This window comes from Oncorhynchus keta, chromosome 11 (assembly GCF_023373465.1).
Source record: "Oncorhynchus keta strain PuntledgeMale-10-30-2019 chromosome 11, Oket_V2, whole genome shotgun sequence".
Taxonomy (NCBI): Eukaryota; Metazoa; Chordata; class Actinopteri; order Salmoniformes; family Salmonidae; genus Oncorhynchus; species Oncorhynchus keta.
Genome location: NC_068431.1, coordinates 18,383,282 through 18,399,850, shown reverse-complemented (window position 1 = coordinate 18,399,850; position 16,569 = coordinate 18,383,282). Strand labels below are relative to the sequence as shown.

General features: G+C 43.0%; 1 protein-coding gene across 2 annotated transcripts in view; it reads left to right on the top strand.

The window, feature by feature from the left end:
* The window catches only part of kirrel3a (kirre like nephrin family adhesion molecule 3a), a 283,160-nt gene that overhangs the window by 252,266 nt on the left and 14,325 nt on the right, over positions 1–16,569 (top strand). For both annotated transcript variants that reach the window (XM_052529674.1, XM_052529672.1), the window contains exons 10-12: positions 881–981; positions 12,565–12,763; positions 15,477–15,584. In XM_052529674.1, coding sequence (XP_052385634.1) covers positions 881–981; positions 12,565–12,763; positions 15,477–15,584 — 408 coding nt within the window. The remainder of the gene's footprint in view (positions 1–880; positions 982–12,564; positions 12,764–15,476; positions 15,585–16,569) is intronic.

Here is a 16,569-nt window from a genome sequence, read left to right as displayed (position 1 = left end):
AATAAGATAGAGGTTTGGCTTTTATGAATTTCTCCTTCTTTGCAAAGGAGGCTTTTTCTCTCCTTGAAGCTTCTGTTAGGAAGTCCATTATTTGACAACCTGAAAAGGTGAAGCATTTGGCCTCATGGGTTTTCGCACTCCCCATTGTTTCTAAGTGGCGGCTGATTGGACAGGTTATGGTTAAGATTGATATTGTACAGTGAAACTGTTTGGATTCCAGGCTAATGAATCCTAGTTTCATTCCCCACTCCAATCACAAACAAGTGACACCTCCTCTCCTCTCCTCCAATAAATACATCCTCCCTGTTTTCCTCCTCCGGCGACTCAGGAGAGCTGCTCCAAGATAAAGTAATGGGAAATAAAGTTATCTAGTTATAGCACTCTTTTGTGCTTCCATGTCTTTTGTCAGATCTCTCGAGCTCCCCCACAGGGCCCCTGCGTGAACACTTTTGGCTGTATTGAGAAGCCCCTTTTGCACTGTAATGTTCGTTATTCTTATGGTAGGTAGTTCTGGAATTTGTAAGAGCTCCTTGACTTGGGAGGCTGTCAACGTCACACTGTGTCAGTCGAAGGTCACACATTTCTAAGGTTTTCTTTCACAGGCGCAGGAGGTGAAATGGAACTAACGCACAGGACTGCGAACTGGAATTACTTTTTTTTTTTTACTTTTTTTTTACTTTAAGCAATGAAAACAAACTTTTCATCACTCTGTGAATCTCACCAAATCTCATCATGAATGATTGCTCGTCTCCATTTTATTGTAAACTAGAAAGTATTATAATGCATGTGGCCTTCGCCTTCCCCACCATCTGATAGGCCGTTGATGTATGTGGGTGTTTTATTGGAATGATTGACTTATTTTCCCTTGGCCATGCTGTAGGTCCTCCCACTATCTCCAGCACCCAGACCCAGCAAGTCCTCTACGGGGAGAAGGGGCAGATCAAGTGTTTCATCCGCAGCACTCCTCCTCCCGACCGCATTGTGAGTAACACATCCCTCCTTCCTTCTAAAAACATGTATTTTATGTTCCAACCAACGAGGCACCTTATTGGTTTTAACATGATGAAGATGTGTGCATGCCTCAAGTCAATCATTGACCAATAAATGACTGTGGACATTTGTTGTGGAGGTTTGCCAAAAATTTGGCCAAGGATAGGTGGGGTGGAAACAAAGGATCCCAATGGAGCAAAAGTTGATTTTTTAAAAACTATATGAGGGAATCCTTGCATATAAAATTATTGGTTACACTTTATTTTGATAGTCCGGATAGTCTACCTTTAGATCTAAAAAATGACTTATTGGCTTCCTTACCATTAACAGTATGGATTGCTGTCTTACGATTATGGAATTTTGTAATTTGGGTGAAATATCCCATTAAAGCAGTGCAAACCAAATGAATGAGCTTGACCCTAAAGAAATAAGAAAGTAGGTCATGTGAGGACATCCCTAAGGACTTAACGTAGAATAATCAACGGCAAAGAATATCCTAATGAATATCCTATCCTAAGGTAAACAAGATGGCGTAGTCCATAGAGAAAGATCTCATAGACGTGTAGGCTAGTAACAAAATACATTAAGGGAAGTGAAGGCAAATTTATTGAAAATTAGAAGTCATTATCCTCATTTAGATAACAGAGTATCAAGCCTTTCCTGAAACAGATGAATATTTCCTTCATAGTGGAAATGGAGGGATTCATCCCATTCCTGACCTATACTAATCAGCAGAGGTGGGACCAAGTCACTATTATTCGATAGACAAGTCTATCTTAAGTCTTGTCACAAGGTCCCAGAGTAGAACGGGTTGAGTCTTGAGTCAAGTCCAAGCCGTGCATTCTAAGACTAGTTTTTCAAGTCAAGTTTCAAATCAAGTAAAAAAAATCTATACATGCAATGACTTGTTCAACCTCAAATCTGTGTCTATTTATTGAGGCTACCAGGCAGCCCTTTTCATTATTTTGTCTACAACACATTTTGATGATGTAATTGTAAAATAGGGACTTGTAGCAGTCGTAAGGGCATGAAATCAGCAGAAGGCAAGGCAGGTTGACGTGCTCAGAGTGTACATTTATTTACAGGTCAGCTCTCCAGCTGCCTTCTAGGTCACCTCTCTATATCATACAACATTTACAAGTAGGTTTACCAAATATACACGGGCAATAGCACAAAAGAAATAGCCTCTGTATCGGGCTTAGTCTGTCCTGAACGAACACAGGTAGAGGGCAAGACTGCACAGCCTCCACTTGAGAAACCAAATCAAATCTGTCGAAAAGGAGCTCAAACACATATCAAATCAAATCAAATCAGATTTTATTTGTCACATACACATGGTTAGCAGATGTTAATGCGAGTGTAGCGAAATGCTTGTGCTTCTTGTTCTGACAATGCAGTGATAACCAACAAGTAATCTAACTAACAATTCCAAAACTACTGTCTTATACACAGTGTAAGGGGATAAGGAATATGTACATAAGGATATATGAATGAGTGATGGTACAGAGCAGCATACAGTAGATGGTATCGAGTACAGTGTATACATATGAGATGAGTGTGTAGACAAAGTAAACAAAGTGGCATAGTTAAAGTGGCTAGTGATACATGTATTACATAAGGATGCAGTCGATGATGTAGAGTACAGTATATACATATGCATATGAGATTAATAATGTAGGGTAAGTAACATTATATAAGGTAGCATTGTTTAAAGTGGCTAGTGATATATTTACATCATTTCCCATTATTAAAATGGCTGGAGTTGGGTCAGTGTCAATGACAGTGTATTGGCAGCAGCCACTCAATGTTAGTGGTGGCTGTTTAACAGTCTGATGGCCTTGAGATAGAAGCTGTTTTTCAGTCTCTCGGTCCCAGCTTTGATGCACCTGTACTGACCTCGCCTTCTGGATGATAGCGGGGTGAACAGGCAGTGGTTCGGGTGGTTGATGTCCTTGATGATCTTTATGGCCTTCCTGTAACATTGGGTGGTGTAGGTGTCCTGGAGGGCAGGTAGTTTGCCCCCGGTGATGCGTTGTGCAGTCCTCACTACCCTCTGGAGAGCCTTACGGTTGAGGGCGGAGCAGTTCCCGTACCAGGCGGTGATACAGCCCGCCAGGATGCTCTCGATTGTGCATCTGTAGAAGTTTGTGAGTGCTTTTGGTGACAAGCCAAATTTCTTCAGCCTCCTGAGGTTGAATAGGCGCTGCTGCGCCTTCTTCACGACGCTGTCAGTGTGAGTGGACCAATTCAGTTTGTCTGTGATGTGTATGCCGAGGAACTTAAAACTAGCTACCCTCTCCACTACTGTTCCATCGATGTGGATAGGGGGGTGTTCCCTCTGCTGTCCACAATCATCTCCTTAGTTTTGTTGACGTTGAGTGTGAGGTTATTTTCCTGACACCACACTCCGAGGGCCCTCACCTCCTCCCTGTAGACCGTCTTGTCGTTGTTGGTAATCAAGCCTACCACTGTTGTGTCGTCCGCAAACTTGATGATTGAGTTGGAGGCGTGCGTGGCCACGCAGTCGTGGGTGAACAGGGAGTACAGGAGAGGGCTCAGATAAGCACTTGGCCCAAGACCATACAATTACCCAAATGTCAATTACAACCAATAAACTGGTTCTACAATGTAAAAGGCAATTTCCACCTCCATTTGGTACATTCGTCTTAATCGGACTTAATGATTATTAATGATATTTCATCACAATTCATAAATTCATAAATGGAACAATAATTGTATCAAATGTAAATATTCATTGTAGACTGCTGACTCCAAAGCATGGCGTGCAGGCCAAGTAGGCTATTTCTGTGCACACTGAGGCGCTCCTATTATGCACAACCAGAATGACAGAGACATAAGGACACAGACACACAGAATTCCGACACAACCCTGTAAATATTAACAAAGGAAACCATACATTGAAGTAAATAAACAGAACTTCTACCCCATGAGTCTTGCGAACGTTCATGTTCACAATAAACATCGAACCACTCAGGGGGTAAGAAATGGTAAATGAAAATGTATATCAAACATGAAACAGAAATGTCTGAAAATATTGCAATAAATAGTACTGTCACAACTCTCGTCGTAATGAGGATCGGACCAAAGCGCAGCGTGGTAAGTGTTCATGATTTTATTTGATCACAAAACACTCGAGCAAAATGAACAAGAGGGAAAACCGGTGGCGGCTCCAGTGCGGGACACAGACCCCGCTCCACCACTGGCTCCCCCCACTTTGGTGGAGCATCTGGACTGGGGACCCTCGCTGCAGGCCCTGGACTGGGGAACCTCGTTGCAGGCCCCGGACTGGGGACCCTCGCTGCAGGCCCCGGACTGGGGACCCTAACTGCAGGCCCCGGACTGGGGACCCTAACTGCAGGCCCCGGACTGGGGATCAATGCTGGAGGCTTCGTGCCATGGATCCTCACTGCAGGCTCCGGGCCATGGATAATCACTGGAGGCTTTGTGCCATGAATCATCCCTGGAGGCTTCGTGCCATGGATCATCACTGGAGGCTTCGTACCATGGATCATCACTGGAGGCTTCATGCCATGGATCATCACTGGAGGCTTCGGGCCATGGATCATCACTGGAGTGAGGAGATGTATAGGCAGCCTGGTGCATGGAGCTGCCTCAGGGCTTACCAGGCTGGGGAGACATACAGGAGGCCTGGTTCTGGGAGCAGGCACAGGACTCACCAGGCTGGGGAGACATACAGGAGGCCTGGTTCTGGGAGCATGTACAGGACTCACCAGGCTGGGGAGACATACTAGAGGCTTGGTTCTTGGAGCAGGCACCGGATACACTGAGCCGTGGAGGCACACTGGAGGTCTTGAGCGTAGAGCCGGCACAACCCGTCCTGGCTGGATAGTTACTTTCGCCCAGCAAATGCGGGGCGCTGGCACAGGACGCACTGGGCTGTGCAGACGCACCGGAGACACAGTGCGCAGAGCCGTCCTTTGGTGGTGGGTAGTTCTGTCACGGCTGTCATCGTAATGAGGATCGGACCAAAGCGCAGCGTGGTAAGTGTTCTTGATTTTATTTGATCACAAAACACTCTAACAAAATAAACAAGAGGGAAAACCGAAACAGTTCTGTAAGGTGCATAAACTACACAGAAAACAACTACCCACAAAACACAGGTGGGAAAAAGGCTGCCTAAGTATGATTCCCAATTAGAGACAACGATAGACAGCTGTCCCTGATTGAGAACCATACCTGGCCACAACATAGAAATAAAGAAACTGGAATGTCCACCCTAGTCACACCCTGGCCTAACCAAAATTAAGAATAAAATACTCTCTATGGCCAGGGCGTGACAGGTACGGGGATGGAATGATGAAATGCTAGCAATTATTGTAGGATTAGATGGAATATAGATTTACCACATCTGCATTTAAAAATATATACCTTTATTTAACTAGGCAAGTCAGTTAAGAACAAATTCCTATTTTCAATGACAGCCTAGGAGCAGTGGGTTAACTGCCTGTTCAGGGGCAGAACAACAGATACCTTGTCAGCTGGGGGGTTTGAGCTTGCAACTTTCCGGTTACTAGTCCACCGCTCTAACCACTAGGCTACCCTGTCACCCCTAAGATAGTTGTAACACAGAAGCGAGGTAGAATCATGTGATTCGCTGTGCACATGCTCAGTTTCATCCTAAACCCTCATGTGAAAAAGCATGTCCCTGTGATAAACTCTGCAGATTCTATTGACATAAATCTGATTTTGAAGTAATAAAGTAATTATTTTGACCAAATGTGTTTTTGTGATGCCATCAACTGCTTTGTAGTTCCAATTTGTGAGAAAATGTTACAACTAACCCAATTAAAACTGAAAGTTTTCTTTAACTTTCAGCATGCCTAGATCATGGAAAAGAAACACAGACAGGAGAGTACCTTTCCGCACTTTGAAAAGAGCGTCAAATGATGTAGCAGAGCAGGGGATGTCCATTAGATCTAGATCTAATGGATGCAAAGTATGACATATGTCATGTGTCGCTGTACAGATTCTGAAAAGTGAGAAAGTAGCTACTGGAGAAGTGGTCCAGAGAGCTTCCTCACGTAGGCTACTTTAGTGGACACAGGAAACAAGTTGTCCGAGTATAATCACTGTACAAACACCTGATAGAATGGTCGTGAAACGTGCCACCAAACAGGTTGGCGCAATCACCTCAGCAGAAAGGGTACGCTAGTGTCAATGACATGTGCTATAATTACAATAGGAAACTCCCCCCAAGTGTTCCCACGCAAAAGATACCACGACCACGTTGTACGGGAACGATACCACAACCACGTTGTATCGGATGTGTTAGAAGTGGAAATGGATCCGGATGGATGCAGGAGAATGAAAAAAGGTGGTCCTTCTCCTTGACAACCCCAGCTCACCGGTCTACCTTTGATTTCTGTAGGCTCTCAAATAAAATACAATTTTATTGGTCACATACACGTGATTAGCAGATGTTATTGGGGCGGCAGGGTAGCCTAATGGTTAGAGCGTTCAAATCCTCAAGCTGACAAGGTACAAATCTGTCATTCTGCCCCTGAACAGGCATCCTAGGATGTCATTGAAAATAAGAATTTGTTCTTAACTGACTTTCCTAGTTAAATAAAAATAAAAATAGCAGGGGTCGCAAAATGTTTGTGCTTCTAGCTCTGACAGTGCAGTAATATCTAACAAATAACACAAAATGTACCCAATACACCCAAATCTAAGTGGGAATGAATTAAGACTATATACAGCATGTCACAATAGTTAGTACATCCCTCACATTTTTGTAAATATTTGAGTATATATTTTCATGTGACAACACTGAAGAAATGACACTTTGCTACAATGTAAAGTCGTGAGTATACAGCTTGTATAACAGTGTACATGTGCTGTCCCCTCAAAATAACTCAACACACAGCCATTAATGTCTACACCGCTAGCATCAAAAGTGAGTACACCCCTAAGGGAAAATGTCCAAATTGGGCCCAATTAGCCATTTTCCCTCCCCGGTGTCATGTGACTCGTTAGTGTTACAAGGTCTCAGGTGTGACTGGGGAGCAGGTGTGTTACATTTGGTGTCATCACTCTCACACTCCCTCATAATGACTGGTCACTGGAAGTTCAACATGGCACCTCATGGCAAAGAACTCTCTGAGGATCTGAAAAAAAGAATTGTTTCTCTACATAAAGATGGCCTGGGCTATAAGAAGATTGCCAAGACCCTGAAACTGAATTGCAGCACGGTGGACAAGACCATACAGCGGTTTAACTGGACAGGTTCCACTCAGAACAGGCCTCGCCATGGTCGACCAAAGAAGTTGAGTGCACGTGCTCAGCGTCATATCCAGAGGTTGTCTTTGGGAAATAGACGTATGAGTGCTGCCAGCATTGCTGCAGAGGTTGAAGGGTTGGGGGGTCAGCCTGTCAGTGGTCAGACCATACGCCGTACACTGCATCAAATTGGTCTGCATGTCTGTCGTCCCAGAAGGAAGCCTCTTCTAAAGATGATGCACAAGAAAGCCCGCAAACAGTTTGCTGAAGACAAGCAGACTGAGGACATGGATTACTGGAACCATGTCCTGTGGTCTGATGAGACCAAGATAAACTTATTTGGTTCAGATGGTGTCAAGCGTGTGTGGCGGCAACCAGGTGAGGAGTACAAAGACAAGTGTGTCTTGCCTACAGTCAAGCATGGTGGTGGGAGTGTTATGGTCTGGGGCTGCATGAGTGCTGCCGGCAATGGGGAGCTACAGTTCATTGAGGGAACCATGAATTCCAACATGTACTGTGACATACTGAAGCAGAGCATGATCCCCTTCGGAGACTGTGCCGCAGGGCAGTATTCCAACATGATAATGACCCCAAACACACCTCCAAGATGACCACTGCCCTGCTAAGGAAGCTGAGGGTAAAGGAGATGGACTGGCCAAGCATGTCACTAGACCTAAACCCTATTGAGCATCTGTGGGGCATCCTCATACGGAAGGTGGAGGAAGGAGTGCAAGGTCTCTAACATCCACCAGCTCCGTGATGTCGTCATGGAGGAGTGGACGAGGACTCCAGTGGCAACCTGTGAAGCTCTGGTGAACTCCATGCCCAAGAGGGTTAAGGCAGTGCTGGAAAATGATGGTGGCCACACAAAATATTGACACTTTGGGTCCAATTTGGACATTTTCACTTAGGGGTGTACTCACTTTTGTTGCCGTAGAATAGTATAGAATACAGTATGTACATATGAGATGAGTAATGCCAGATATGTAAACATTATTAAGTGACTAAAATACCGTAGAATAGTATAGAATACAGTATATACATATGAGATGAGTAATGCCAGATATGTAAACATTATTAAGTGACTAAGATAATGTAGAATAGTATAGAATACAGTATATACATATGAGATGAGTAATGCCAGATATGTAAACATTATTAAGTGACTAAAATACCGTAGAATAGTATAGAATACAGTATATACATATGAGATGAGTAATGCCAGATATGTAAACATTAAGTGACTAAGATAATGTAGAATAGTATAGAATACAGTATATACATATGAGATGAGTAATGCCAGATATGTAAACATTAAGTGACTAAGATAATGTAGAATAGTATAGAATACAGTATATACATATGAGATGAGTAATGCCAGATATGTAAACATTAAGTGACTAAGATAATGTAGAATAGTATAGAATACAGTATATACATATGAGATGAGTAATGCCAGATATGTAAACATTAAGTGACTAAGATAATGTAGAATAGTATAGAATACAGTATATACATATGAGATGAGTAATGCCAGATATGTAAACATTAAGTGACTAAAATACCGTAGAATAGTATAGAATACAGTATATACATATGAGATGAGTAATGCAAGATATGTAAACATTATTAAGTGACTAAGATACCGTAGAATAGTATAGAATACAGTATATACATATGAGATGAGTAATGCCAGATAAGTAAACATTATTAAAGTGACTAGTGTTCCATTCCTTAAAGTCGCAAGTGATTCCTAGTCTATGCCTGTAGGCAACTGCCTCTAATGTGTTAGTGATGGCTGTTTAACAGTCTGATGGCCTTGAGATAGAAACAAGTAATATACTCGCAAGTGGTGGGTGGTGTGCATGCCGCCTAAGTCGAACCAGCAGGCTGCCTCGAGTGCCTCTCCTCCGCCTGCTATGTTTTGGGTCAGCCTCTGGATAAGTTCAATTGCTCTGGGGAGAGTGAACAAAGGAACTGCTCCAGGGAAGCCATATTCCTGGTCGTAATGCTGGTAGTTCTGGTGAGTTACCGCCACTCTAATATCCAATAGTTCTTCCCGGCTGTATGTAATGACACAAAATATTTCCTGATGTAAAAAATAGTACATCAAATAACAAAATACTGCAAAGTTGTCTAAGAGCTATTCACGGCGATGCTGCCATCTCTGTCTTTGCAATCTTAGTTCTGGCATAGTCTTGCTTTCTACCCCCCACACTGCTCACACAAGCTCCAGTCCCTGGACAGGAGTGTGTACGGGGCATTGAAGAAAATGGTGAATTCTGCCAGGGATGCCTGGATCGGATGAACCCCGGAAAGACCATGACTATATATATGACATTCCAGGCCTTGTCAAAACAGCACTTCCAGGTGCCACAACACCCAACAATGTACAGGCTGTGTTCAGGTGCATTTGGCCATACACCTGATATATTTCAGGAATGTGACTTTGCACCCTCACTTGATCGTTGTACTCCAGCTGACACACTGGCCTTGCCAGCTGCCTCCCAGGTCACCTCTCTAGCTGCTTTCCAGGCCACCTCTCCAGCTGCTTTCCAGGCCACCACTCCAGCTTTCTCCCAGGTTACCTATTCAGTCACATCTCAGGCCACTGTGACCACTGCTATCCAGGCCCCCTTTCCAACCGCCTTCCAGGCCACCTCTCCAGTCGCTTCACAGGGCACCTCCCCACATGTCTCAGGCTGTGGCTGGGAAACACCTGATTACTCTTCTGATATCAACCCAGTTGATGTACGCCCCTTCCCAAAAGTAGGGCCTAGGAAAATTACAACAAGGGGTAGGAAGAGGAGAAAAACTGAGATTTTGGAGAATACACCCATCAGGCAGGCACTGGAAGCAGAGCATAAAAAGGCAAGCACTCAGAAGGCTTAAAAAATTGCCCTGCATAAAAAAGCAGCTGGAAAGAAGCAAGTCAAGACAAACCACATTGAACAACAACAACAAAAAACTGTCCTGCCTAAGAAAAAAGGCAAAACAAAGCATATTGAAGCAGAAGATTCAGATTCCTTCAACGAGGTAAACTTCTGCATTGTGTGAATGGAGCACTTTAACAATTCAAAGTCCAAGGAGGTCTGGGATGAGTGCTGGGAATGCAAATTATGGGACCACCAAGCCTGTACCCCAAGACAGCCATAACACTGTGTCGTGTCTTTGGCTATGCCGGATTAAGTGATACAACATGCTATTCTATAAAATAATTGATCCGTAATTAATATCACCTGATTGAGCTAATCATGTAAATGTAATTAACTAGAGTGTCAGGCACCACAAAATAATATTTATAGAGCTGTTATCTTCTGAATAAACTCTTAAAGACCTAGTAATATTTTACATCAATAGCAGTCAATTTCAATCGTCGTCTTAATTCAGTCTCATCTGAAAGTTGTAAATTATTTTATCTGCACGAAACCTGGCTAACAAGTTGAATAAGCAATACAAAATTGGGTTTAATTATTTAATTACTAAATACCTAACTAATCACACAGAATTATACATACACACAATTAATCATAACTTGATTACAAATTACGTCATAAAGGAAAACGTCCCTTGCGGGCGGAACAGATATGACAGCTTTTTACACAAAAGAAAAGGGGCTGGGTTTAGTGAAGGAGCGGGAAAACTGAGGAACAAAGGGAAGGAGCTGGGTTATCGTAAATACAGTATCTTATGCATTCTAAATTACCGCCCATTTGGAAAAGGAAAATGCAATAAATATTTACTCTGAGCTGCGCTTCATTAGGATTGGTAGATGGAAGGCCGTGTTGCCAAACCGAGTCCGTTGAAGAATGTCTCTGGTGGTCAATTGGATACGTTGTAGTAACGTCGTTGTGTGGTAGATGGGATACTCTGTCTGTTCCTTCCTAACCTGCGTTTGCAGCTGCGGTTGCTAACTCAACAGCTAGGAGGTATCACTTCTGTAGTGAATAAGAGTTCAAAGTTCATACCATTCGCAACCAAAGCTCACGCTGATGTTGGCGTCGTTCTGTAGTTATTATCTGAACCATTCTGACATAGGACCGTCGTCCTACATCCCCGGAACAGGAAGTTATGTTGATGTCAAGGCTTTATATAGGAAGGGAGAGGAGGGCGTGTTTGAAAAGTTTTATAGCCCATGTTCCTTTATAGGGCGGGACACTGATTGAGCAGATCTTATGAAAACCCACATCTCATATTTTAGAAGCTAATATCACATTTCATCCCATCACAAATCATTTAATATTCAAACAGTTAAATTGAACAACAATTCCATACGAATCCGATAGAGTTTATGTCATCTTATCATTGATGAGAATGTCTCAGATGACAACCGAACTGACATTATATTCAGTACCACCGCATAAGTTCAGTTGTTCAGACTACCACAATATAGTTCATTTCCCCCCACCTACTGATGTTCCCAGAATCTCTATGTTAACCAAGGGTTTTGCAAATGTAACCTCAGTAGGTTAGAGAGAGGAAAAAGTCACAGCTGTGACTCTGATTAAGTCGAACATTCACACACAGAGACATGGACAGACATGCACACACACACACACACACACACACACACACACACACACACACACACACACACACACACACACACACACACACACACACACACACACACACAAACGTTCAGGTGTTTAGTTTAGCCTAGTTGTTGAGAAAGTGTGTAAAAAAAGTGTATAATAACAAACATTTTATTATTTATTATTTATTTATCGAATTCAAGTCTCTATGTGGCTCTCTCCAGGACACGGAGGGCTGCCGCCCTCTATGTGGCTCTCTCCAGGACACGGAGGGCTTACAGATGTCACCCTGTCAAACTAGCAGAGGCTTAGTGGCCCAAATTGAAGCAATCAGATGAGTCATCGGTGTGATCCCTGTGTTCCTAATGGCACCCTACTCCCTATGCAGTATACTACTTTAGACCAATACCTATGGTCAAAATTAGAGCACTATATAGGAAATAGTGTCCCGATTAGGACGTAACACCTGACTTTGTATGCAGATAGTATATTAACAGGCATTTAACCAACCCAAAGGAGGATTATGCCCTTTATCTTTAATGCCCCAATAGGTTGTGTTGGCAGGTTGGTTGGTTTCTGTCGTGTGTGTGTGTGTGTGTGTGTGTGTGTGTGTGTGTGTGTGTGTGTGTGTGTGTGTGTGTGTGTGTGTGTGTGTGTGTGTGTGTGTGTGTGTGTGTGTGTGTGTGTGTGTGTGTGCGAGCATATGTGGCTGTGTTAATGTGTGCTTGTGTACCGTCTATACTGTAACGTATAATTGTCATTGCATTGTCTGCCACAGGCCTGGTCGTGGAAAGAGACAGTCTTGGAGTCGGGGACGTCTGGCCGATACACAGTGGAGACAGTGAGCACTGAGGAGGGGGTCATCTCCACCCTCACCATGAGTAACATCGTCCCTGCTGACTTCCAGACAATCTATAACTGCACCGCCTGGAACAGCTTTGGGTCCGACACAGAGATAATTCGACTGAAGGAACAAGGTACACCAACTCCCGCTGTACCTCTAGTAGTCTCTTGTGTGGAATTTTATACATTTTTTTTCAGAATTTCATAGTTAAAGTATTTTTTTGTTTTTGAACCCATTACAGTTTAAGCCCTGTCTAAGCTGGGGCTCTGGTACCGGGGACCTTCAGAAAAGTATTGTGAGGCCTGTGGGTCTCCTAAAGCAAAACAACTACAATGTACGTATTTGTGAGAGTCCACCTTTCCACAGAGGGGTCATATTAGTGTGTAGCCCAAACTGTTCGGATGCTACAGACAGAAGATGGCAGATTGGCTGTATCAACTTCAGAAGAGTTCCAAGATGCTTGTGGGGGTCATAGAACAAAACGGAGAACAGTTTGTGAGAGTCTCATCTTTCTATAATAGTTTGCAGGCCAAATCGTTCGGACGCTACAGATAATTTTCTGAGAATACAGATTTTTGGGATGTCTCATGGTCTGACAAATAACACTCTAGCTCTGTCACCCTTCACCGCAGATGTGAATGTGCGAGATCGGCAGATGCTGTGGATTGAGACTCATCCAATGCAAAAGAGATATCTCTACATTAAACTGACAGAATTTTGGGGGGATTTTATTTTAATGATAATACAATCTAGCACACAGCCATGCAATTTCCATATGCAAAAATTGGCAGTAGATTGGCCCGTATTGAAGAGCTCAGTGACTTTCAACATGGCACCATCATAGGATGCCACCTTTCCAACAAGTCAGTTAATCAAATTTCTGCCCTGCTCTAGCTGCCCCGATCAACTGTTAGTGCTGTTATTGTGACCTGGAAACGTCTAGGAGCAGCAATGGCTCAGCCGCGAAGTGGTAGGCCACACAAGATCTCAGAATGGGACCACCGAGTGCTGAAAAGCACAAAAAGTAAAAATCGTCTGTCCTCTGTTGCAATATTCACTACCAAGAACTGTTCGTCGGGACCTTCATGAAAGGGTTTTCGTGGCAGAGCAGCCGCATACAAGCCTAAGATCACCATGCGCAATTTATTTATTTTATTTTATTTAACTTGTTATGGCTGCAATCCCCCTATTGGGATAACACATCAACAAACGCTAAATAGCATAGCGCTACATACAATAAATATTGCTATATATATTTATATTCATGAAATCACAAGTGCAATATAGGAAAACACAGCTTAGCCTTTTGTTAATCCACCTGTCACCTGTCAGCGCTGGACAGGCGGGAGCACCTGTAGGGAGGAGACAGAGAGACAGCCTGGTGCGGGGGGCTGCCACCGGAGGCCTGGTGTATGGAGGAGGCACCGGATAGACCGGACCGTGGAGGCGTACTGGAGGTCTCGAGCACCGAGCCTGCCCAACCCTACCTAGCTGGATGCTCCCCGTAGCCAGGCCAGTGCGGCGAGGTGGAATCGTCCGCATTGGGCTGTACTGGTGAACCGGGGACACCATGCGCAGGGCTGGTGCCATGTACCACGGCCGAGGAGATGCTCTGGAGACCAGATGCGCTGAGCCGGCTTCATGGCCTTCACAGAAAAGTAGGGGCTGTTATAGCAGCAACGGGGGTGCTAAATCCATATTAACACTCATGAATTTGGAATGTGATGTTCGACAACCACATACTTTTGGCCATGTAGTGTACATGATCCCAGACACTGGACATTTTTTTTACTGAAAAACTGTGGGCATATTGTACCATGTGGTAATTTTTTTTAAACAACTGTTGTGGTAGTGTTAGATGTTTTATGTCATAACTTTATGTTCTTAGAATGTTTATGCAGTGAACAGCTGTGTTTGTTATACCACCAGTGTGGTCTGTGTGTGTACATGTAGGTGTGAGAGAGTATGTGTATGAGACAGAGATTTGGGGTCTGAGAGAAAGTGGACAAATTAAAGTAATAGAAAAAGAGCTGTAAGAGCCTGGGAGAGATTAAGGATATTGCCATGATTACTTCATGCATGAGGGCAATGGCTCCATGATAAGCCTTTTACTTGGGTAAATGTCAACAATTTCAATCTGTGAAATCCTGTAATGGCATTTAGACGTATTCAGAACTCCAATTTGTAATCTAATTTACAACGTCTCAATTGGTTACAGCTTAACATATGATTTCTTTGAAATATTTATTTGACCTGAGATGATTTTTTTCATTAATTTCCTCTTTTTATCTTTTAGGTTTATCCCTTACAAAGCTCCAAACTATCTGTTTTCAAAGGGATCGTCGAAATGCCAATTCTGTAGCAATGAATTTAAATGGAAGATCTTACTAAAGTCAACTATGCTCTTGAATGAATTAACTAGACATTGACAAGCCACAGGGTTATACACTCATCTTTGAGACAGCTCAGTTTAAAAAATCAACCCCTACAGCCTATGAACCTGTTTCACAACATTTAGGACACCATTTGTTACAAAGCTGTAAACCTCTCAGCCATTTGAAGTAAATGTAAATAATGGGTGTCAAGATTGTCCGTGCTGTAAATGGTACTGTAAAAGGTTTTCACTATTTACCATTCACCAGTTGTGTTCACCTTTGCATTAGCAAGGACACAGTTCAACATACAGTAAGTGTTAGCCTTGGTGTATATCACATGATGTAGGCCTACCCGAGTTCAACTGCATGACGAAACCACCTCTGCACGATGCCTATATCAGGACAGCCTCAGACTCATCAGGACTCCTAATATGGCCACCGTACCAATGTCTTTTCTCCATGTCTTCTCAGAGTCCCTCCGATTGGCTGTCATCATAGGAGTGGCTGTGGGGGCATTCCTCGCCCTCATTGTCCTCATGGGCACATTGGGTGCCTTCTGCTGTGCCCGCTTCCAGAGGAGTAAGTTCATTTTGAAACATATCCTTTCTGGGACAGCCAAAGTGTTCGATAGTAGACACCCTTGGTTTCACAATCAAATGGTGTTGTTTTTTCATGTACAATCTGTGCAGATCAAAATGCTCTGTAGTGCTTAGAATGATTTGCATTGGAATGTTAAGCTTAATGGTTTTAGGATATCAACTCATCACTGTAAGAACATATGTCAAATCCTTTGACAGGACACATTTTATGGGACAAAAATCTAAACCTGAAACTATGGTACTTGTATATGTATTCCTCTCTTTAAACCATATATACTATATATTGTCCATTTTAGGACCGAGAAAGCTCAAAGTTATCTGCAGCTAGATTCTAACATAGTATTTCTCGCTTGACACTGTCTGTCACCCAATTGTATAAATGTCTCATTAGATGGGAGCTAGTGCCTTAAAGGAGAATTTGATTTTTTTTACAACCACATTTTTTTGTGTCAATGGCATGTTATAGAAGGGTCCAGTCACCATTTTGTGATTTCACGTTTTTGAGAAACTTACCGCAAACAGCAAATCACTTCCTCATCCACATTATGTAGTATTGTGGCCCGAAAAAACATGGCTCCTAAAACACCCAAATACATAATTTAAGAAAGCTCTCATTATAGTGATGCAGGTCTTTAGATGTTGTACACATGAAATTGTGTCATTCCAAACTTTATCCGCAGCGTTATATTCCATTTTGTAGCGGCTCGGGCTATACCTCTCTGTCCAATCTTTAAAGAACTGCTAAAATAAAGGAAACAGTTGAGTACATAAAGGATATAAAGTATAAAGGATGCGGTTCTTCCACACATGAAGTTCCAGACACTATGCCAAAGACGCATTTGTGGTGGCACAACGCCCTATTTTCTTTATTTTGGCACTTGCATGTAGCAGCAGGCTACACAGAGAATGGAACAGCTGGATAGGGGAAACGTCTCGAGTCGTGCAAAAGGGAATATAACATTGCG